The 24809-nt window shown below is 39.9% G+C and overlaps 1 protein-coding gene across 1 annotated transcript in view; it reads left to right on the top strand.

Moving 5' to 3' along the window:
• Positions 1-178: 178 nt before the first annotated feature.
• AK8 (adenylate kinase 8) overlaps positions 179-24809 on the top strand; it is a 63438-nt gene continuing 38807 nt past the window's right edge. Inside the window, exons 1-8 of the mRNA XM_065648703.1 lie at positions 179-265; positions 2725-2809; positions 6815-6864; positions 7585-7698; positions 13766-13834; positions 20551-20632; positions 22042-22113; positions 22321-22521. Of these exons, the coding sequence (XP_065504775.1) occupies positions 188-265; positions 2725-2809; positions 6815-6864; positions 7585-7698; positions 13766-13834; positions 20551-20632; positions 22042-22113; positions 22321-22521 (751 nt within the window). The 5' untranslated portion in view covers positions 179-187. The remainder of the gene's footprint in view (positions 266-2724; positions 2810-6814; positions 6865-7584; positions 7699-13765; positions 13835-20550; positions 20633-22041; positions 22114-22320; positions 22522-24809) is intronic.

The raw sequence follows: 24809 nt of genomic DNA, 5'->3' as shown, positions 1-24809 counted from the left end.
GTCTCCTAGCAACCCCCCGGGGTGGGGCGCGTCGCCGTTCGATGACGCCGACTCCCCGGTTGCCGTGACCGAGGCGGCGGTCGCGCCCCGCCCCGCGGCGCTGAGTGGGGCGGGGCCTCGCCGCGTCGCGGGGTGGTGACGCACTCCTTAGCAACGCAACGCGGCGGAGCTGGTTGCTGGGGCGGCCATGGACGCCCCCGCCCGGCCGTGGCCGCCGCCGGTGGGCGCCTACGCGGAGGAGCGGGAGCTGTTCCGGCTCCTGCAGGTGAACGGGCCGCGCCCGCCCCGGGAGCACCGCGGGGAGTCCCCACCGAGCCCTCCGGAGCGCGGGGGTGGCGGTGAGGGGCACCCGTGACCCGGCCCCGGGCGGCTCCGGTTTCCTCCCGGGGGGAGCCCCGAGCCAGGCCCGGCCATGGGGAAGGTTCCCGGGGGAGAAGCGACGCGGCCGTTCCCCCCGCAGCCGGTACCGGGCTCCTGCTGAAACGCGCGGGCGGGTGTCTGAGGGAACGCGCGCCGGCACAGCGCTCTCTTAATTAGTTAATTTATTTTAATAATAGCCTGGCGCTTGCAAGGGTTCATGCGCGTCAGTTTTTGCGGAAGGAAGGTGGTGAGTCCGGGCTGGGCCGGACAGGGAGGAGGAGGAGGAGGGAGGAACAAACCGAAAGTGGGAGCCCCGGGCTGGCGGTTCCGCCGGGACCGGGCGCGGGCAGCCCCGGTATCGGCATCAGCCGCTTCAAATTGTTCCTCCTGCTGCTGTCGGGGCGTTTCTGTGGGGGCGTGTGTCAGAAATAAACCGAAGTGCGCTTCTAACAGCGTGGTGATTCAGTAAATAGCAAGATGGGTTTCCCTGCCTTAGAGAAAGGCGCGTTTTGTTGTGTAAGTTTGGAAAAAGCCCTTTTGTGGAGCAGGGGGCGGTTTGTGTGAGGGACTAAATATTCTGGTGCCGTTCGGATGTGAGAACCTGTTAGAGAGACTCCTCCTGTGTACTAACTCGTTACTCTGCTTTCTGTGCCATAAGGCCTTTTAACTTCTTCAAATCTCACCGGAAAACACAAAAATACTTTTTTTCCTTTTTATTTTTTTCTCCTCTTTTTCATGTAACTTCAAGGCCATTTAGTATCACCAGTGTGGCATAATATTTGTGGGGTTTTTTTAATGGGAATACCGTATTTTGAATGCCACGAGGCATTGAATGCAGCTGCAGGAGCTCACGTTACATAAACTGCTTGTGGGGTTTACTCAGAGGGTTGTTTTCTTTTCGTGCTTCCCTTATGTTGTAACAACATAATGGTGCAAACAAACACAGCTTGAAATTATTGTCCTCAGCTTGAAATGTTTACGAAACCCAAAATGTGAAACCTAAAACGTGAGACCCAAACCATGAACCTCCCCCAGAGATTAACAGAACTGCTGGTGTAAAATTAAACTGATAAAATGAAGCGCGTGTGTAAGTGCTGGTAGGATTTGAGAATGAAACAGTGAAAGCATCAATCAGTGTCAGCCTGAACAATTTTGCGTTGTAATAAGACCAAATATTCTAGGTTTGTTATTTTTCAAGCTTCTGATAATTGTCCTGCCAAATTCTGATTTCTTAGTTTAAATAAATGTTGCTGGAAAGTAATAATTTTTACATTAACTTCCAGTAAAAATACAAATTTCATACTTCATGCTCTGTGTTATTCAGACCTTTAAGCACAGAACTGCAATGTGAAACAGTTTATAAACAAAACTGAGTGTGTTAATTATTCTAATGAAGCGGATAAAGCAGAAAAGGAAAACAGACCACACCAATAAAAGACATTCAGTTGGTTAGAGTATAAAATTTAATGGAATATACAGACTTTAGGGAATTTACTTGCGAATATTAGTGTTATGGCTGATTTTTAGGAAAAGATGTCCTGTTCCAGTGCGAGCATTTTAGTAGATAATCTAAGTCAGAACATTAGTTGCTGTTTGATGTTTAGTTTTCATTGCAGAATTTTGGGCTGTGCTGAAGTGTCTCGTAAGAAAATCGGTGGAGTGTTTCTCAGTGTCGGTCCTTCCTCTGCCTGTAAATCAGCACGAGATCCCCACGGCTGTCGGTGGGAGCTGACATGAGACCCTGACAGAGATGTGTGGAAAATAATCAAACATTTCAGATTAAAACGTGCTTCCAAATAGACATTCAAGGAAATTCTCTAAGCCTTTCCCCCCCGTCCCTTATTTTTCATGTAGGAGGAAGCCTAGTACAGTCCTAAAAGTGAGATGTGCTGCTTTTGTGGCTTTGGTTGTTGGTTTTGTGTTTTCTGCAGTTCCCTTGGCTGGTCGGAAACTTGTGGGAACGTGGTCGAGAGGGTTTAACTTGCCCTGCAGATACTAATCGAACTTCACTCTGGTTTTGAAACTCCTCGTATGGTTTTTATGTCAGTGCTGCCGCAACCGTTATCGACACCAACTGCTCAAGCCAAACCTTTCTGGTGTCCGTATGTGCCACAAATAAGCCAAAGCATATAGGGTGAGGGTTTTTTTAATTGGCAGTTTTCTGACCATGCTTTAGTTTAGTTTTTCAGCATTTAAAATAGGTTTCTTATTCTCAATTTTGTCTGCGAAAGAGGCCTTGAGAAAATAAACAGACATTTATAAACCCTTCAAGATCCTCATTGTAGCATTGCTGTAAAAATACAATATATCATGACTGCATAGCTACCTTAAATTTTCCTCTGACTTTGTCCTATTTATTTTCAGAACATGGTTGAAGAACTATTAATTCATAAGCCAGATGATCCCATTCAGTTTCTGATAGACCATTTAAAGCAAAACAACGATGATGGTAAGTGAAAACTGAGACACCATAAATCGTTCAATTCCTTATTTGTAAACAGCTGTTTAAAGCTGCGCTTCAGTTGGCAGATGATGGATAAAACTTTTCAGACTGTGTCTTGAGGGGGGGGATAAAAAGGGAAAAGGTGAGCATTTTGGAATAGTTATAGGTAAGATGCTTTTAATTTCTTTTTTTAGTGGGTAATCTAATAAAAAATGCACTTTAACAGTTATAACAATGAAACCCTCTAAGGGAATAACAAAGAGTTCTAGTGTATCAATTATTAATGTGTTCTGTGCCCCATCTGATATTTCCTGTTGTCTTTAAGCTCGCTAATTACTCCTTTTGTCAGGTGTAAATTTGGTTTCCTATTCTACCTGGGCTGGCAGATTCTCTGGTTTTTGATTAGTTTGTTACTCGCTGCTGTTAATGAGTTCCAGTGCTCAGTGGCATCTCGGCTGCAGGAACAGGGAGCTTGTGTGTCTAACAAAACCCCGCAAATTGAATGGGAAGTCTGTATTCTCCACAATAAAAGCATGTAGGCTCAATCAAATTATTTGATTTACAAACTGTTCACCCTTAGGCAGATTCTATTTGGATATGCACAACTGAACTATAATTTTTGTTCCGCGTGAGCTGTCAGGGGTAGCTGGTGTCACGGTGCTTTGATGTTTCTTTAAAACCACAGTAAACCATTATGAAATTTCTGCTGCAGCATCAATGAAAATCATTATCACTAGAGATGCCGTGAGCTCTTAGTGGTGGTGATCAGATGGATGTTGATTGAAATGCTGCTAAATATGAGGGGGAAAAAAAAAATCAAATCCTGCAAATTGTGTCCAGCCTTTTCTGATGCAGGCAGCATGAGTAATCAATCTGCTTTATAGAGCCATGGAAAATATGTGGAAGAATTTAATGCAGTTTGATAGAGTGCTGATAAAATTTCTTCACATTGAGCTAACATTTGCCCTTAAACCCCTCAGTATTATTTGAACAGAATTAGGCAGGTTTCCATTTCGTGACTTCAGTACTTAGAGGCTAAAGGTAGAACTACAGCAGTTGTTTGTCAAAGGAAAAATGCGTCTGCTTTTGGTCTGGAAAAAACTATTAGGAAAGGAACTCCAATTAAAATTAAAGCCTAAATGTTGTTTTAAGAATAAATTATATGGAAAATAATGTAACAGAAATCTGTAGCAGAGTTGATTTTTTTTTTTTTGATCATGGCAGAAGGTGCTGACTATTTAGAAGAAAAAAAAAACCTTATTAGAGCCATCAGTAAAGTGATGAATTTTCATGATCTTGCCTTGCTAGACAGTTTTAGCCCTAGAGGAAATTTCAAACAGAGATGTGTGGAAAAGAAGCGTTGCATCTATCCCAGGTGTGAAGTTAGAACACCTTTTTAATTAATAATAGCGTCTAAAGTACTCTTAAAAATATAAACAAATCTAATGATGATTGTAGCTTACAACTGTCTTGAAAATCTCGGAGGCGAAATGTGCAGCTACATGTTTGTCCTCATGCTCTGAAATATTGTTCTTTCCTGTGTTCCTTCTAAAAACCTTAAACATATGAAGACTGATAATTCTTTCATACACAAAGATGATAGTTTTCTACATTGTATCTTGGTTTGTGCTAATGAGAAAAGCTTTCAGGATCAAAGTGGCATTTCTGGGAGTTCTTCCTTTAGAGCCAAACCTCTGAAGAATGTGGAAAAGTTCTGCAAGAATGTTCATCATGTTTTATACTATGTGCTTTTCCTGTTTGACAAAGGATTTCCCTTACAAGTTAAGCAAATTTTGTCGCATTAATATTAATCATGGAATCTTTTGGTCTTAAATGGAACTCAGTGTGTCCAGCTTTTTTTTGTGTGTGTTACACCAGGATTAATTTTGTTATTACTAAAATCACTGTTGAATGTTAAAACTTGCTTTACTTGGAAGAATAAATCCTGTAACGTGCCATCAAGACTAAACACGGAATGAAATGTGATAAGTTACTGAAGAAAAAGGCATTTTCTAGATTTTTCCGACTTCATTGAGCTGCTGGTTCAGCCCTCCAGTATTAAATACTGATATTTGCTGATGGGAGGGGGTTAAACGTGACACACAGTGGTGTCCTGGTTGTGCCCTTGTGTCATATGTTTAGGGAAAATGCTTTAGAGGAGTCTTACAAGTGTGCAAATGAGTAAATCAGTGAATTACGCTGCCCCATCTGCTGCCAGCCACTAAGCAGAGAGAAAACCAGATTTAGTACAAAGTGAGCATTTACAGTAGCCCTGGGCAATATTAAAGCATGATATGGTGTATATAATGGTATGTTTCGTTTTTTATCAAACGTTTGTCCAAGAAAGCTGTGTATTAAAGCTTCAATACCTAAGGGTTTTCTTGTGAATTTTAAATCATGCTCCTAGTTAAACCTCAAAAGGATCTGTGGATGGAAAGGTTTTTTGATTTTCTTTGAAGTGGTTTGAAGAAGTTGATTAGTGTTGGCACCCGAGCACTCTTTTATGACGCTGTTTATAAATAATTCCTAAGTACCGGGCTGGAGTTTCAAGGTGTTAGATTAAAAAAAAAAACCCTAGGATTTAATCACATTACATTTGAAAGAAATTAGGTGATAAAAACAGCTGATGTATCCTTTTAAAGTATTTTTCTACATTGTGTACTAGTTCTGTTGCACTTGCAAGAACCAATAAGGGGGGAGTTTTTCTTAAACCTTCCAAGTCAGATAACTTTGTAAAGATGAATCTGTAATTTGGGTTTCATGTATGTTTAAAAATTGCACCTGCCCAATAACTGTTAAGTGCATGGAAGGGCTCATAAAAATACATTTCACATCCTTCCCTGTCTGCTGCCATCAGACTCTGTATCTCCCTTCGTTATCAAGAGCTAGAGAGGTTTTTGGGTGAGTAGATCCTTCCTCTGTTTTCACCTGTGTTCCCAGTAAATCCTCATCAGTCCCTTCTGTATACAGGCTGCTTTGGGTCTTTTTTTCCCAAGGTATAGGGGAAAAAAAAAAAAACATCAAAGATGTTAATATAAAATGACAGCTCGAGGAATTGCAGCTCAAGGTGTGTTCATGGAAAAAATCCCCAATACTTTCCTGAGAGTTACTCCATTTTCCCTTGTTTGTCTGGCTTCTGATTCATTCCCAATGAAGCTCGCAACAGGAATGGCTGTTGTGTTGTCTGTGTGCATTAGATTCAGAATTCCCCAGAACTGGGATGCAGTTTTTTTCCCACCTTGCCCCTCTGGAAAGGAGAGGGACATGCAGCAGAGAAATACGAGATACGGATATGAAGAAAATTACTTTTAATGATGACTAGAAAAACTGAAGGTCAAAAAGGGTAGAATGTGCTTAATTTTGCAGTGTTTAAATCTCTGAACCCTGACACAACCTATTTAGGTGAAACTAAAAAGTGAAGTTGTATTTTTTTGTGATGAGAGCCAAAAGCTTTGCCAAAGTAAGTCTATTTTTACTACCAGACTGTGTAAGGGAAATGAGAGAAGGGACGATCTAAATGAAGTCTCATCCAACTTCAACCATTCTATGATTACGATAATAATCACTTTTAAATAGTCTTGTCCTGCATGTACAAGCTAAACTGTGTTTTTCATCACAAAATGTGATAAGTCTAGATCAATGATTTGGGAATAAAAGGCAAACTCAAATGTTCATATCTTGTGCTCTGGTTCACCCACTAACCTATCTGTGTGTTTAAATTGATTGAGATGTATATAGATACATGTATATATGTGCTTAAGTGGCATATTTAGTGAGAGTATTAATCTCATTGATGATGGAGATTAAAGGAAGGCCCAGCTGGCACCGTCTTAGTGTTTCCTCTTTTTTTCTTTTCCCCGGTGGAGCCCAGTCCTGGAGTCTCCATTCAGGCAGATTTCCAACGGAAGTAGTTGTTTCATTGTGAACACTTTCGTATTACGCAATTCAACAGTGGGAAACTGGGATTTTTGCTATTCTGCATCTCTACATTCACATATTCTTGTTTCGTAGCTCCAAGAATTTGTGTACTTGGTCCATCTGCTTCTGGCAAAACGACAGTTGTAAGTGTGCTGCCTTCAGTGTTATAAATACTGTCCGTTACCTTTGTACTTTCTGTTGAACTCAGCACTTGTGAAAATGTTATTCTGGGGTAAGAACTTTTGGAATTATCTAAGTGATAGAAGAGCACAAGACCAGTGGAAGGGTGGCTTTCCAAGGGATACGCCCGTATATTACACTGCAGGTTACATGGAAATGTTCGCGTGAGCTCTGTGAGAACTCGCTCAGGTACTGGTAGTGATACCGCGACAGAATTTTTCCTCCCGTGTTTTCCCAGCTTTTTAGCAGGACTAATTAAGCTGGGAGGAGTACTGCAGTTACACATTTGTGGTATTCCCATGTTGTGGATTGCTTAATTTACATGGTCAGTTGTCTGTCATGTCCACTGGTACTGCTTAATCGAAAATGTCCAAGTTTTATTTGAACGTCTCAAAGTTTTATTTGAACCACAGAAGTTTTGCAGATGATGGTGCTGTGGGCATGCTAGGAAGAACGCTTTCTTCTTTAAAATCTGTGTTGTAGTACAGTAGATGAAAAAGCCCTTATTCAAAGCTGTAGATTCTTGAACATCTTTACAACAAACTGCTTAAAGTTACACATGTAGTCTGTTTGCTTAAATGGAAGGCTAGGAAAACACTCTGTCTTTCTGCAGTCTTCTGAAAAAATGCTTCATTTTCTTTCTAGATATTTCAACCTGTATTTTTTTTTTCTTCTTCCCTCAGGCAATGTGGCTTTGTAAACATTTGGATGCCATACGTATCTCTCAGGAGACTTTGTTATTCAAGGAAACATTAGCGCTGACAAAGGAAGCAAAGGCATATAAAGAAAGAAAACAGGTGTGTAAGAGAGTATAATAATAGCAGTTCCCGTGTCACAGAAGAGGAATTTTATGGCATTCCCATGATTTCCACTGCTATAAATTGAACAGATCAGAGTAAATGTTCTTATATCTATAGTGGTTTGTGCATTGGTTTGTGTATATGTAGGTACAGGGTCTTTTAGAGAAGGATAACTTCTGCTAGATAAGAAGAGATGAACAAAGATAAAAATGTATCAGGGCATAGAATAGGTGCGGGAGAGGGCGGCAGTGTGAAGTAACGGAGGTCTTGAAAATATTGACCTTAGACATGAGCAACAGAATTGAGAGAAGGGCAGGTATGCACAACACAAAAAATGGTTCATTATATCATAAGCCCAAGCATCTTCTATTTCAGCGTGTTTGAGGATCTCAATAAAATAAGCGTTTATCTCTGAGGTCTCCTTTGGTACAAAATGCTCTGGAAAATATGTACACAAAGAACTTTTTTTTTCTATCTGACAGAGCTACTTAGTTGTGCATGTTTGATTTCTCTGTAGCATGACACAAATAACTTACTTGGTGCATTAACTCCAAAGGAGTATGACAATCCAGTCAGTTATTGAAAACCCTCAAAGCTCTCCAGCTGAGGCATCAGAACATCATTCAGTTCTTGGGTTGATACACTCTGCCCAACTCTGAGTACCTGGTTTGCTCCAGACAGGTTTTTAAATCGATTCATGCGTCATTGTGGGCCTGCTAACTAAAGTTCAAAGGAGTTGGGCCAAAGAACATTTTTTCCAGATGTCATGACTCACAGGATTAGTTGTATTTGTTTTGTTATTAAAGGCTAGTGACAAGTAGATTGGAAAAATATGTTGAAATAATATCCTGCATTCACAGAAGCATCTCTGCTGCTGATTCCTGCTCTTTTAGCTGATTCGTTTCTCCAGACATCAAGGTGTTCCACAAGTAATAGAACGAAAGAAGTCTGATTTTCTGTGACTCTCTCTAGCAAGTCCTCTAATTTGAGTGTTTCTTTTCTCCCTGGTCACCTATTTTAATAAAATCGAAGACATTTCCTATCTGTGAGAATTCTATATTCCCACTAAATCTGACTGAAATTGATCAACAGATTCAGAATTTGCTGAGATGGTAGATGACATGATACGTAGATTTTTTTTTTTCTTAGTAAACTAAGCTGAATATAGGGTAGTGTTTATTTTATACTGAATTAGTAAATGAAGTTTGTAGATGCCTCAAGTAAAATACTTAAAGATCTGAGAGGAAAGAGCTCATTGAACTCACTGAACTTACTGGCAGAAAGATTTGCTTTGGCTGGGATGATAGAAAATAATTCTTATTGAGAATGTGTGCTTTGAAATCTTCATTCTAATTATTAAAGATTGTTTTGCTAGATTCATAAATTTCAACTTAGAGGGGGAGAATTTAAAACAAAAATTCCCTTTGGTTTAATTACTGTAATTATTAACATATTCCAGACCATACAGATGCACTTTCAAGGGTGTCCTTTTGGGCTTACTTGATTTAAAAAGATGGATGGTGTGGAAGATGAAAGTCAAAAATGTCAAGGCTAATCAGGTAGTTAGGAGCACCCGAAGAGCAGAATCTGGTGGTGGTTTAGTGCTGTGCAGTTTGCCTTTGTTTTTGAGATGATAGATGCTAGGAGAACATTTTCAGTAAATCATCTATTTGGTTCTTTTACATGAGTTTGATTCTTCAAGTGTAACTCCTAAAATGAGGAGGGAACTCCTTGCTTCATCTAAATCAATGCAAGCTTTACAATGACTTAAAATTCACAGAATCACAGAATCACAGAATGTTAGGGATTGGAAGGGACCTCAAAAGATCATCTAGTCCAATCCCCCTGCCAGAGCAGGAAAACTTAGGTGAGGTTACACAGGAAGGCGTCCAGGCGGGTTTTGAATGTCTCCAGAGAAGGAGAATCCACAACCCCCCTGGGCAGCCCGTTCCAGTGCTCTGTCACCCTCACTGAGAAGAAGTTTCTTCTCACATTTAAGTGGAACCTCTTGTGTTCCAGCTTGAACCCATTACCCCTTGTCTTACTGTTGGTTGTCACCGAGAAGAGCCTAGCTCCATCCTCGTGACACCCACCCTTTATATATTTATAAACATTAATGAGGTCACCCCTCAGTCTCCTCTTCTCCAAGCTAAAGAGACCCAGCTCCCTCAGCCTTTCCTCATAAGGGAGATGCTCCACTCCCTTAATCATCTTCGTGGCCCTGCGCTGGACTCTCTCCAGCAGTTCCCTGTCCTTCTTGAACTGAGGGGCCCAGAACTGGACACAATATTCCAGATGAGGTCTCACCAGGGCAGAGTAGAGGGGAAGGAGAACCTCTCTGGACCTACTAACCACCCCCCTTCTAATACACCCCAGGATGCCATTGGCCTTCTTGGCCACAAGGGCACAGTGCTGGCTCATGGTCATCCTGCTGTCCACCAGGACCCCCAGGTCCCTTTCCCCTACACTGCTCTCTAATAGGTCATTCCCCAACCTGTACTGGAACCTGGGGTTGTTCCTGCCCAGATGCAAGACTCTACATTTCCCCTTGTTATATTTCATTAAATTTTTCCCCGCTAAAATTGTCATCTCAAGAGCTGTATCTTCCCTTACTGACTCATGTCTGCTGGCTCAATCTGCTGGTGCCGTAACTGAGCCCTGGTTCTGCTGAAACAAGCGCTAAACTTGACTCCTCCAGTATCCGCAACATCCGTTAGCGCTGTCGGGGTTTGGATGTCTCTTCATGAACAGAACAATAGCTGTTTGTACTGGCTTGGACACATCCAGGGCATTCAAAAGTTGCAGTCCTGGGCAATGCAATTTAATAAATGGAAAGAGGAAAAGCAGGAGCTAAGGCTGTGTTTTTCAAAGCTTGGTGTGAAGATCATATAACGCAATTTAATGTTGTTAGAGGAACTTTTCAGGTGTATAAGGTTACTGTGGTTAAATTAACCCCAGTGCCAAAGGTCGTTCATTTTTGGGTCAGTAGATCAATGTTACTAGATCTGGGCAAATGCTGCAAAAAGGTCTGCAAATGTTTGTTCACATATTTTACTTATCTTTAGCCAAGCTTTCATCTCTTGTGTTTGCTTCCAGTGAACATTAAAGCATTTAAGATTTCCTGGCACAGGAATGCATGGAAGGTGTATTTAAAATATGAGTTTATTCTCTGAAGCTCAATTTTTAAAGTTGGACATGCAATCATTCACTAACACACACCTGGCCACTTACTAATGAGCACAGCTCAGGTAGTGAATTTTAAATATTGACTGTTCAAAGCAAAATGTGATCATTCTGCATGTAAAAATATTCCAAAAAGAAGTCAAATATTTTTGAATATTCAATAAATTTGAGGAACTGTGAGCTATCAATAAATATTCCATGAATGGAAAAAGAGGCTACATTTTTGGATAAATCATTGCAAATTATTCCCTCATCTCTAGTTATTATAATGTTAATAGGAAGCACCTTCAGGTTTTTCCTGTAGCGAAGTCTAATGATGAGCTATTGCATGTTTCACTTTTCCTGTTAACTGGGTAAAATAAGAAGTTGAAACAACTGTGGTAATTGTGGGCTTGTGGGATGGGTGTGCTCTTAACGCTATACTAAATTGCAGTTAAGGTGTTTGGGTACTGCTTAATGACTTTAAACTGCTTTACAGTTGCAGCATATCCCTGTAATATAACATATAAGAAATATAATAAGAAATATACTAGAAGAGAGGCAAACCCAAGGCATCCTTATCTATGCGTGTTCAGCGTTCTAATGTATTCCATTTCTAGCTGTTTTCAGAACAAATATATCCAAAACTTCCAATAAAAATGTCTAGTGAAAGTGCTTCCCCCCCAAAAAAAAAGTGCAGCAGTTTTGTGAAAAGATCATTGACATTAACTGAGTAGAACAGGCATCTAAGGTGAGGTATGACGTCCCTGAAATAACAGGCTCAGGTGGCCTCGGATAAGATGCGGTTCCGCAGTTGTCAAATGTACGTGTGTCATTGTCCATTATTGCACATTTCTGGGAGGTGTCAGGTCTATCTCCCAGGCTCATGATGTATTCCTGTGAGTGTTTATGAGAGAGACATAGTAAATGTTCTATCTGATATGTATCAGATTTAATGATTTCTAGTTGAATAATTAAGCATTCTACAAGCAACCTATTGTAAAGGGTTTTATCAGCCACTGCTCGGTAGGAGGAAAACTGACCGGTAGATGAGACTAGAATGGAGCCGCAGAGAGCAGAACTAAACCACCGAAATACCCGCATGTGTGTCTTGATCATTTTTATGCAATAAACCCCGCTCAAAAGAGAGGACTAAGAATAGCGCCGCACTGAAATAAGTTAGTTTAATTTTGATTTCAAGTGGCTTGGCAAGGCTGAGCAGAGTGGACCCCCGGCGGTCGGTTGCCCGCCTTGACGTGACACATCAAAGCGGGCAGCGAGCCGCTGGCTGTCCCCGCAGCAGCGTGTCACCTTTGCAAGGTGACAGACTCAAAGCCACCGAGCCGAGAGGCTGCGGGAGGCTCCAATGTGCCACCCTATGGGACATGCTGACTTTCAAGAAACACAGCGATTTCTTTCGATTTTTTACCTGCTTGGATGTTGCCTTATGAATGGCTGATATTAGGAAAGGCACCAAGAACTGGGGACAGCAGAAGTAAAACAAGCAAACCCACTGCCTGGCTGGGCCACCCAGTCTGTCCCACAGCCAGCTGGGGACCGGTGACTTTTGTGTGTTCCGGAGCTCTTGCTCCACTCTAAAGTGACTTGTCTGGCCGCGTTTCCACCACTCCTGGTGAAATTGTTTCATGATCTAATGAAGAACATGGTTATGAAATCTTCCTGCATGGTCAGCCACGTTTTTGTTTTATCCATCTGCATCCTTTACTATAACATAAACCTACAGAAATACTCCTTTTTTAGCCTTATGCCCTTCAGACAGTTTGGTTAGAAAAAGAGATTGGAACCCACAATATGTGGAACTGTGTGGAACAAAGAATCAAGCTCACACGGTAAAGTGAAAGATAATTTTTTGGCTTGGGTGGTAGAGAATCTGACTGCAGAATTTTTTTCTGAGCATTCATTTTACCAATAGTGACAAAATGAATGAGATGAAGCCAAGGCATTTAGTCAAATGATTAACAGCTGCTCTAACTGGAATGGCTAAGGTCTAGACTTTTTCAAGTTAAACTGGCTAACATAGAGTTTAACCAAGCTCAGCATAAAAAGAAGGCCTAAATTAACAAGATAGTGAAGAAAATTCTTACAAGAAGGAAGGAAGGGTATTGTTAATTTCTTATCAGGAAATCTGATAATCATGGCAGAAATATTAGGGGGGGGATGCTAAATCTGTAGAGAAACTTCGTTCTTCTGTCAGATAGCAAATACTGTCTTACAAAACATCTTTACATATGGGCAAAGTAATAGTCACAGAAAGCAACAGCACTTCTGAAAATCTTGGCACATGCAGTGCCAGTCCTGTTTCGCTGTCCTGAGTTTAAAAATAAACTAACTTTAACATTAAAATCAACTTTAACCATAAAACGTATTTTAAATAAACTTGCTGGATGGTGAAAGAGAGTTACTTGAAACTATGAAACAAACCTCCTGAAAATCAGATTATTTCTGTAATTTGCTCTGTTGGAGATTCTGCTCGTCTCACGCAGTAGCTGTTAGGATCACTAACGCCGAGGCTGCTGACAGATGAAACCGGAGCGGTCAGACACTTATGGGAAGAAGAACTTGTGGGTGAGATGTTCTCGTGGATCCCTTTGCAGGTTTGATGTCCGTTGTGTTAGTGTGCAAAGCTTGGCACCGCTTCCATGTCAGTGTGCAAAAAGCACGGATGTAGGCTGTGTGTTCAGCTTACCTTTAACACTGGAGTTTGTGCCCTTATTAACTCTCTGATATATTATGTTAATGACTTGGGACTTGCACAGATTGATTGATTTATTCATTTATAAGAAGACATCTCAGTTCACCTTTAACCGGAATACGCCTGCATGGTAAAATTCCTTTTGAACTCAATTGTGAATATTCAGCCTTTTTTTTGTTCTTTCTTTAGAAAATTCCCAACGCGCTTTGGGCCAATCTGATCCAGGAACGTCTGTCAAACGTGGACTGCATCAAACAAGTAAGAATTGCTCCTCAGAGGGCCAGTGGATAAGCACTTACACAAGTCGTGCAGAGTAGTTAGCATTCCGAGTCCCGAGCAGAGGAGGGAATGGGGGCAAATCTTTGGGGGCTCTGGAGTGGATTGCTTTCTTGAACATCAGCAGAGGGAGTTTGGAGCTTTATTAACAGGATAAAGGGGAGGATGAGAGTATGCATATGCTAATCTTCTAGCACAGAGATGATCAAAGGCTGAACAAGCATAGCTTTGTTGATTGCCTGGGGCAACTGGCAGAGTTATAGTGGACAAAACAGATAAACAGAAAATATATAAAAATCAATATGTTAAGATTTTAACTCTTCTTGAGGAAATGGGAGGGGGAAGAGTCTAACATTACTTAAATACATTTTCTTTATTTCTCATTGTGTTTTTTTTACTTCCTGTGTTAGGAAAAACTGCATTTGAATCTATTATCTTCTAGGTAATAATGAATATGTTCACTGTTAGTTTACACAAATAGGCAACTGAATAGGTTTAGCTGTATTCAAAGATGTGTGGCTTTTCCTCCCTCCATGTATGCTAAGTAGAAACTTTTAACATAGAACCAAAAGAGAACTTAAGTAGATTAATAATGGTTGAAATTAATGTCTGGACTCAAGGAAAGAAAAATCTCTTTTATGTGTTTCCTTTAAAATCTCTGATGTTGTTATGGTTTATTGAGTCCGTAATTGGCCCGTTATAAGGGATTATTTATAAAAGACATACTAATCTAATGGATAAAACTCTGTTTCTGAACAGTGCCTAAATACAGACTGCACATTATTTGATGCACTTCTTGAGAGGAAAAAGTCCATATTCCAAAGTAGGTGTCATGTTCAGGAAGGACCAAACAGCTTTTTTTCAGATAAACATCAACAAAACTAGCAAGAAGAATTTAAAAAATTGTTTTCTGCCCCAACTGAAGATTTCGGCTTTTGTAACTCAGCTAATGGGAATGGTCGCCAAAGAAGTCTTCATGTGCACCAGTGTAAAGGCAACTGTCTTGGCTTGAGCCACTGATGGACGTGGCTTTCGATGAACCTGCCTTGTGTAAGCTGGATCAGATGGTCGGTTACAGGGTATGAACTGTGGAAAGGATAACTTGATCGGGATGGTAATGAATAGCTGGGATGTAATCTCTTAAATTGTGCCTGCCTGACAGGTTTGCTGGAGGACATCTGTCTGTGTCATATTTCTGGTGTGAGCAAATAGCTGTAGCAAAATCAGTAGCTTAGAACTAGCAATAGCTAAACTTCGTCCTACCCCATTCTCTAATCCACTGGTTGCATGAGAATTTAATTTAGGATACTATCTGCTGGTGTTTAATGTTATGGAGAAAAATCATTATGCTAAAACAAACCCTTTCTTGCCCAGCTAATGTTGTTCTTTTGCCAGGTCATAGAAGAGTGTGTGACAGTGTCCTAATTTGCATGACAGTGCCCTTATTTGCATAACAGTGTCCTAATTTGCATAACACTACACTAATTTGCATTGGGAAGTATCTTGCTATAAACGTCCTTCCTTTTCTCTCAATAGAGGAAGCTCTGAAGGAGTAAAAATAAGTTAATGTGGGTGATTTTTGAACAGTTCATTGCATTTTCAGCTAAATTTTTGTGGTTTGAGATCCTGTGTTTCTTGCTCGTGCTTCAGCATCTGATTTTTGGATCCTTAGAAAGAAAGGAGTAAAGAGATTGGCAGAAAACTGAAGGGTTTTCAATTTTTCTCTGCAAAATACTATACAGCTCCATAATTGATCTATTAATCTTGAATTTGCAAAGTAGAATTAAACTTCTGCAGTGCTAGTCACTGTGCTTGAATTATATGGGTCTGCATGGTTTCTCTTAAGGTCTTTTCAGCCAAGCTTTTTATTTATTATTTAGCACACCAGATCAAATATCTGGTAGTATTTTATGTATTTGTTTGTCTGTACTAAATTCACGCAGGACTTTGGCCTTTCAATCGGCAGGAGAAGCTATTTAAAGACACGCAGGTGGTGTACCATCTTGTTCATTTTTGTGGCATTTTGAATTAAAGAGTGTAGCTGAGGAACACTTGAGAAACCAGTGTTGTCAGCTCTGGATATACTAGCAAATGAGCAGGGGAAAAAAAAAAAAAGAAGACTATGAATGTCAGCATTTTTTATGTAAGCAGTGCAATGAGATATCATGGATATACAGCAAGTCAGGTGATTGTATGATTTACTACCTTGTCCTTGTGGCAAGACGTGGAACATCTATCTCGAGTGAAACTTCTCCTCTAGTGAGTATATTTAAAACATCTTTAAACCTGTAGAAATGAAAGCAAGTTAGAGGGATGATAAACCCAAGAGAGAAACTGCTCTTCTGACTGTGAACTGCCAGGTTTTAGTCTGGTTTCAGTCCCCACAAGAACCAGGGGGGAAAAAAAAAACCCCTTTATAAAGCTTCCCTGACATTCAGCAAGAATGGAGTGGATGTTATCGGGCTAGTTAAGATTTCAGCAATTTTTAGGAAAAACAGTTGTGATGGTTATTAAAAATCTTATTAATAGATAGTAATTCGTGGTCACTACAACTTCCTCACATAGTGTATGTCTTTTCCATTTGCAAGGGGATCTATGCATTTTAATTGCAATGTTTTCCTTGTGTGACTGGAAATAGAATTAATACTGTGGATTTTTTATATAATTGAAAAGATTTATGCCATTTCTTTCAAAACATGAGTCAGCTGGTTTTTACTGAAAATGTTAATAGATAGGAGCAGTATGTTGGACCATAGTACCACCAGCTGTCTGTTTTATTTCTCCTTGTGGTGTCATTGGCTTGGCATTAATTGTACAGCTTTCATCCCACTGACGCTAGGAACACAGAATTTTTTGTGCCATTGTTTTGACACTCACAGGTTTATAGATGTCACCGGCATCCTCTAAGGAGAACATTTTTATTGATCAACAGCTCTGCTGAGACTCTGTGTTGTGTGTTCTTCTAATACAAATGTAGTTGGGACTGCGAGGGATCAGACGGGTGGGTGTTCCAGCACATGCAGAAAACTTATGGCAAGCTTTATGTTAGAACCTGGGACTTGTGAAGCTGATACAAAGGCTTTTCATCTTGCAGGGTTAGTACATGTTGGCTTCGGCACCTCCGACTGTCATAGAGGGAATTTACAGAACTGGGGAAGACTGGTGGAGAGATTGCTCCGTGGTGAATTTGTGAGAGAGAGAGCGGAGCAACCTTCCTCATGTCTTAGGACCATTTGGTAACTAAGCTTAGGGCAGTGATTCACATGAGTAGTGGAATAATTACTTTTCATTTGGTATTAATCAGTTCACAAGGGTAGTGGCTATTCTTGAAAGGGAAGGCAAAGAGAGCAACAACTGCTGGTTCTTTCTGGTTTTACCTTGGCAGATAAAGATCACATTGTCTCTGTGAAACTTCATGCAAGGATAGTGATGTTGCAAGATTCTTCTGGGGAGAGAATCTGCCTATTGACCACCTTTTTTATTTTCCAAGAAGAATGTGGCTGCTTATTTAATACCTTTGCAACTTACTCAACCTACGAAAATAATGTGGGGAATAAAATGTTTATTTCTAATGGGAGATTTGGTTGGAGTTTCTTCCATCATCCATGCTGCTAATGTTGATGGACTGCAGGAGCTGGGCTGACGATATTTCTACTGCACTCCTCAGCCTGCTGTTTTCTGAAAATCTCAGAAACTTTAGAACCATACTAGTAAATCTATTACTGATTTTTTTTTTTTCCATTATTGTCTGTTCGCTTTCTTCAGATGGGATAGAAAGGCATGTAATACTTTTTCAGAAACACAGAATGATGATGTGGAAAAACTGTTGTGATTACCCATTTTCCTAAAGGCAGGAGTATTCGTGACCTTTGATCTTTGTGCTTGTGCCTGAGATTTCTTTCAGATATGCCACGTAATTCAGTATTATTTCTTTGCGCTATCCCTTTTCATTTTACTAAAGCAATGTCAATTTTGGATTCCGTAATTAGAAAAAAAAAATTGGGGGATGTGCAGATTGAATAACAAGGGAGAACTGAATACCCAAGTCGTTATTATTGGGGTGGAAAGGGTGAAGGTATGTAGGGTAGGTATTGTAGCTGAGAGCAGTGCGCCAGCAAAGAAATGAGATTTGCATTTGGGAAGGACCTTGAGCATTTAGTTTTCTCCAGATTCCTTAAATCTGGAGAGGAAAGTGTTGGCTTTGAAAGTAATTCCTTGTTGCTGCTTTTCAGCATGGCCCGGGGCAGGGAGCGCTTCGCCTGGCATTGTGGCAGCAGCAGAATGCTGCATTTACAGCAGTTTTCATGTGGGAAAGGATTGAAGTTTCCAGCTGAAAGAGAGGGACCAGTGACCACCAAGTAAAGGCAGCATGGAATTACTTTTAGCCTTTGTTCCACCCTTGATGTGATAAAGTGCAATCCATGCCTGGATGTAAGGTTACTGCTATCAAGAACAAAAAATAGATGGCTTCTTTAAAGAAACAAATTTACTATGTGAAGTTACTAATTACACTTTAATGATAGTCAGGAGGGCAAAAAAGACCAGTGTTTGCATAAAGCATGATAGGCATCTTTTAAGTTGGGTCTTGCTCTGCTGTGTCTTGCTTCCTCTCGCTTCGTTCCCAAGCCACACTCCCTTTTTACTCTCTATTTTTTCTTTTTTTTTTTCTTTTTTTTTTTTTTTTTTATCTGTGACATCTGCTTGGAGCTTGTCCCTCCTGTGATACCATACTACTTGCAGCTGTTCAGACCTCCAGCTCTGAGCTGTGCACGGGGTGCCCTGAGCATACGGCCTTTTTGATGTGTGATAAAACAGAACCAAGCCACTGGGGGTATGGAGGGGGAATGCAGCAGAATATCAATAAACCTGTTCTGAACAAAGCTGCAGCTCTGTGGTGGAATAGACATTTCACTGAAGTGTCAAGTAGATGGATAATGTATTCTAATTAGGGACTGACTGATACTCTGGAACTCGGAGACCTTTGGAAATAAGATCCAAAATGCTAACTATTTTTGTGGTGTGTGTTTATTTTGTTTAATGCCTTAAAACCTATTGTTGCAGGAAGATATTTCTTGAGCTGTGTTTTCTTACATCGCAAAAACTTTTAGTTATAAAATTGCTTATTGCCTGTTTTAAGGACCTTTGAATTTTTTATATAAACCTCTTGAAGTTTTCTATACATTGATAAAAAACCCAGTGTTCTCTATTTACTGCCTGTTGCTCAGTATGTGATTTTGAGCAATAAGCTGTATCGACATCAGAAGCAATGGCTTTGTGGGGTGGTTTTTCTTTGTTTTGTTTTAGTTTCCAAAAGTGTTGCACTTGGAGTGGAGAAAATGCGCCAGATTTGTAGTCTGTGTAAATTGGCATAGATTTATTGGCTTCAGACCTCTGATGCCATTTCTCCCTAGAAGAGGACCTGGGCCTATATATATTTGTTGTACAAGCACAATATATTCAGAACTAGCGCTGAAGTTCGTAGCATAGCGCTAAAAATATTGTGCGGCCTTGTGTCCTGCAAGTCCCGAGGGATAAATTGATTTCTCAGCACCTGTGTGACCTTACACAGCGGTTCATTCTAATTCGATAGAGCAAACACTGGGAGTGGCAAAAATGCCTTGCAGTTACTTCAGTCTCTTATTTTCTACAGATATCAGCAGGATGACATGTTCCTGAAACCAGGCTAATTAAGGAATTTTAAATAGTCTACTCTCTTTTCTTGTATAATTGGAATGTCCCAATTTCCTCCTACAGAAGTCATGGAGATACGTTTCCCCAAAATACTTCTAAAACCTTTGGACCCCATACTGACAGAGCTTCAGATTTATGTGGGAGATGATAATGATTGCTAGCTAATGCAATATTAAAATATCTTCTTTATTTCAGTACAAAGGTGGTTTCCAGATGTATTGTAGTATCACAAAGTTATTTGGAGGTATAGGATATAGTGACAAGGACGTGTGCGGTTAAGCAACTAGCAGATAAATTAGAGAAAGTTTAGAAGATTCAGACCTGAGACTGGGAAGTGGATTAGATTTCAAATACCGCATCGCACAGAAGCCGAGTGAAGCTGCAGCTCTCCTACGGTATTTCACAGATCTGTAAATGTTTTTTTAAAGATGCTCAATCCAACACTTAGCTGGCTATAACAAGGACTTAAGGGAGCAAAAGGCTCTTTTTTCTTTTTTCTTTCTTTTGCTCTGTTTCTTCATTAGCTTTGGGAACACTGGTTCCATTACTGTGAGTTTTCCTGTATAATTTAAGAAAATAATGAAAGCATGCATATTTTCCTCAGTGTTGTTGGCATTAAATCTGCCTTTAGATTTGTTTAGTCTCTCTTTTATACACAGTGTGGGCTGGTATCCTTTTGAATATTTCAAAACTGTAGAAATGGTTTTGGGTTGTTTTTATTCGAGATAGAAGTTTATTTTTTTTAAGATTGAAACATGAAAAAATAAATCATTGCTACGATACATAAGTTCCCGTTGCTTTGTGGCAGTGGTATTAGTGCATGCCGTTTCACAAAAATATTGGTGTTCCATGTCTGCTCTCTTCTCTCACAAGCATCCATAACAAATACTGTGCTTTTGTGAGATCAGAACGAGGTCATTTTTGTGCAAATAGCACTGATATTTAGTGCTATTTTTTGTATTTTTCTTTTCCAGGATCAATAACTGCTTCACGTTTTTGTTCAATAGGGATGGATTTTGGAAGGCTTCCCTGAAAATCAGGAACAGGCGTGGATGCTGCAATCATCTGGCATCTTTCCTAGGCATGTTGGTAAGCAGAACAAGTTTCATGTGTGGTTGCATCCAGCAGGAAAGACTGGAAGTGTTTCTCCCCAAAAATCCTCCATAAATTCAATACCGACGCTGAAGACATCGGATTCACCAGATAGCAGAATATTTCAGTATGACTCGGGTTCATTTAAAAACTTGAGGTAACCTGTGAAACTTCAAATCCTGTCACTCACACATGAACCCTTTTCTTCTTATACAGAGTTCTGTAAATTTTTTCTTTATATTTTTCTGTAAAGAAGACAGACCACTCTGACAAGTGTCTCTGAGCAACTATATGTAGCTTTGCTTCTGTCCTAGGAGTGGGTCCAAATTTTCTCTCACTTCAGCCTCTGGAAATCAGCCTTTAGTGGTCCTCAAACCAAAACAATTCCTCATGTACTAACTACAAATTCATCCTTCTGTTGAGTTAGAGAATGTAGACTTAGCAAATTTTACTCCAAGTGAAGCGGAAACATCATGATTTTAAGCTTGACCTTTCAGAGCATGGGTGGATTTTGATAGGGAAGGCTGGACAGCTGCCCTTGCCATCTAGAAACCAATTGTCCCAAATTAATATTGTTAGGGAACCTATGTAGAATGTAAGAAAACATTATGATTGTGTGGAATATGGTGTAAAATGATAAATGTAGAGCTTGCCAGTGGAGAGTGAACTTGCCAGAATGTTAGTGAACGTGATGAATTGTCACTTTGGATTTGATTTGGATGAAATTAGGCTGTTAATGAAGAATTCAGAATCACTGCTATAGAGTTAGGCAAAAACGTTTAATGTCTAGTACTTGCATGTATTTTTAATATAGCTAATAACATCTGAAGTTGAGTTTTGCTCACAATTATACCTGTGCAACCAAGACCTGAATGACAATCTTAGAGCTCAGTCTGTCTAGTTAATAAAAAAGAAGACTGAGAGGAGATGAGATTTATAGTGTATGAGTACCTTAATAGGGAGAAAAATCATCTGAAAGAGCTGTTTCATACAGAGAAGAAAGTCATAAGAAGAACTTGTTTGAAACCTGTAATCAAATGCACTGAAATTAGTAATTAAATTACAGTGTTTAACTGGGACGATGATTAGCCAAAAGCAACCAAAGTAACTGACAGACTCTCCATCTTTCGATGCTTTCTAATCAAGTTTGAACACTTTTCTGTGAGGTTATCAAAAAATGAGTTTCACTGGTCTCGCTACCAAAGTACCTGCATGAAAAGTAATTGGTTTTGATGCAGAAGAGAATCAGACTCAGGTGATCTGTGGGCACTTCTGTCCTTGGCTCCAGGTACAATGTGAGGGAGAACCTCGTTAATTGGTATGGATGACTGGAACAGCTCATATTCATGGGTGCAGTGCTATTATTAACGTTTTGGGTTTTTTTTTTTCCTTTTTTTTGTGCCTAGTTGTGCTTTATGCTCCAGACACTGTGCTGATTGAACGGAACAGCGGGAAAAGGCTTGATCCCGTCACAGAAGGTGCAGTATGTGTTGGTTTCTGATCCCCACTAGAAACTGAAGCCTTGCTTGGTCCCAGAAACATTGTCATGCCAGTGGGATTAAAATTTAAATGGTATCCCTTTAAGAACTAGAAGGAATTTATAATTATAAATGTATACTGTTTTGGAAAAGTATTTGTTGGCATTGCATTATTTTGTGTGCCAATAAAATATGTCTAACTTCTAGAGGTGTACCATACAACCTTCGACTGGCCAAGTGATGAGCTGGTACAGCAACGTTTGGTGAAACCAGAAGATCTGTCTGAAGAGGAGATGTCCAGGAAACTGCTGGAATATCACAGAAACTTCCCTGGGATTTTCCAGATCTACCAAAAAATTCTGAAATCGATCAACGCAGACCAGCCTTGCATGGATGTCCTGTCACAGGGTAAATATGTACCTTTGTGGCAAATCTGATGGTTGAGAAACTCTTATTTGAAAGGTAGTTCCCAACCATTAGAGACAGTTTATGGGATTAGGAATAGCCAACACAGATGGCTCCCAGCTGAGTTGTTCTCTCTAGTACGGAGTCTGGGATTCCTGGTAATTATTTTACAGGTTAGAATAAATGCAGATTACTGAACAGTCTCAGTTCCAGAGTCCAGCCAAGGAGCAGCTGACTCAGTAGAGCAAATGTCACGGTTGTTTCCACCAGAGTCTCTTCTCAAAGGCTGCGCTGGGGCTCAGTTGTTAATCTCCCGCAGGGCTGGTACCTTCCACAAGTCTTGATAACATGAAGTGGGAGTAGTTCAAAGCCAGTAACATTTCATTATTTAAAAGCTGTTTGTGCTGGTAGCTTTTCTGTTCAACAATCCTTGTTTGCCTTTGCTTGACTGTAATGCAATCTGACTTTTAATGTTGATTCTTCAAGAAGAGAATAAGGAAACTGCCAGAAAGACCAATTGATAATGTACTTTGTAGCTGTCAGTCTGTAGATGATCTGTTATATCCTAGTAATTTTGCATCTCAAAAAGGTCTTTTTTTTAAATAACAAGTGCTGCACTTTTAAGATAAACAAGTAGGAAGTTTATATTCTGAATTTACACATTAATTACCTCTAAATTACTTAATTAAATTTAAAAGTTCATATCATCATTCATAAAGAATTCATGCCTGGAATTGTAAATAAAAATGTGAGTGTCTGAATATTAATTATTATTAATTAATAATGTAGTGAGATAAATTGAAAACCGGAATGGAAAAATCCTCTCTAGATCTTTTTTTCTGCAGTGCATCAAGCAGCCAGATTTTTTTTTTTTTAAAGAATAATTAGATGTGGAGACTGTCTAGGGGATCATTACTCCTAATTAACTTGGTTATTTACTGCAAATTAAGCATCATTTGTAAGCAGGGTGCTTTGCCTGTAATGTTTGTGCTTTTCAATACGCTGGGTTATGGAAAATGTTCTGAATAACTGGAGCACTCCTTGGGTAGCTGGTACTTGCTTTTTAGGAAGTTATGCAGCAATCTGTTAGGATTTTCCAGGTCTTTTGTTAAGTATTTTTACTGCTACAGATAGAGTTTAAAAAGAAAAAGGAGATACCCTACCAGTATTAGTATTATTATGGGTTGTTTCATATAATTCTAAAATTTTGTAAACACTTAAACTTTGATCAAATTGCTGCTAATGTACGCTGGGATGTGTGACATCAAATTCCGTGGTACAGTGTCGTATCCTGGTACAGCTTGTGGTGCTGGAGAGAGATGGATGTGATCCCGTGGGGTTGCAGATGATTTCATTTCTCAACACTTAAAGTTCACTGGCTAGAAATAGCAGGTCTGGACTTTGCTGGAGAGGCTTCTTTATTACAAAAAGATTTTTTTGGTTGGTCTTTGTTTTTTGGGTTTTTGGTTTGGTTTTTTTTTGAGTGTTTGTGTTGGTTTTTTTTAATATGAGCTTACGAGTCACATAAACATTAATGTCTAAGCCTGTCTCATTTGCTAGACTAAATAGCATTTTATTACAAGGACTCTTTAGTCTATAGACTCTTCTATTTGAACTAAAGATTTCTGGGCTAACACTTAATTGTATCCCTTGCAATTACAGAGGAAATCAAAGCGTGTGTAGGTGCGTCCGTGGGTAACGGGGCGGTCGGGATGTGGTGGAATGAACTTTAGACCTGGCTTGTGAATCTACAATCCCTTTTAAGCTTGGGTAGCTTGTGCTAAGCTTGAACTGCGCTCTTCTCTAGTGCGTTAGCCATAAAAGGGGCACGGGGACTAAGAGTGTTTGGCCACGTCCAAATTCAATCCCGATCACAGCCAAGCCGTGTCTTCTTGTAACTTCTTGCTGATCTATCAGGTTCTCTTTTGAGATTGTAACAAAGTTCAGATCTCTGTAATCCAGCAATGTTGATGATGCTTCCGTTGTCCTGTAGTCTTTCCAAAGCTCTAATAATCTGTAGGTTGACCCGAATGTGATATTTCCTGTGCAATACAAAACTCAGAAGAATGATGTCCAGCAAACAGAGAAGCTCAAATAGTCTTGACAAATTATGCAAAAATGATGGACAAAAGAATAAAATAATACTCAGTTACGTGTTGTCAATGCCGTATTGTGTCATGACATCCTATGCTACAAGTCTATAATATTGTAATTAGTCGACTGTTAATCACACACGCAGCTGGATAAATGTCATATTAATTTAACATCTTGAGTTTTCACACTTAAATATT

The sequence above is a fragment of the Caloenas nicobarica genome, chromosome 19 (assembly GCF_036013445.1).
Source record: "Caloenas nicobarica isolate bCalNic1 chromosome 19, bCalNic1.hap1, whole genome shotgun sequence".
In the NCBI taxonomy this organism is placed as follows: domain Eukaryota; kingdom Metazoa; phylum Chordata; class Aves; order Columbiformes; family Columbidae; genus Caloenas; species Caloenas nicobarica.
The sequence above is the reverse complement of the archived record's forward strand: the minus strand, read 5'-3'. Positions and strand labels throughout refer to the sequence as shown.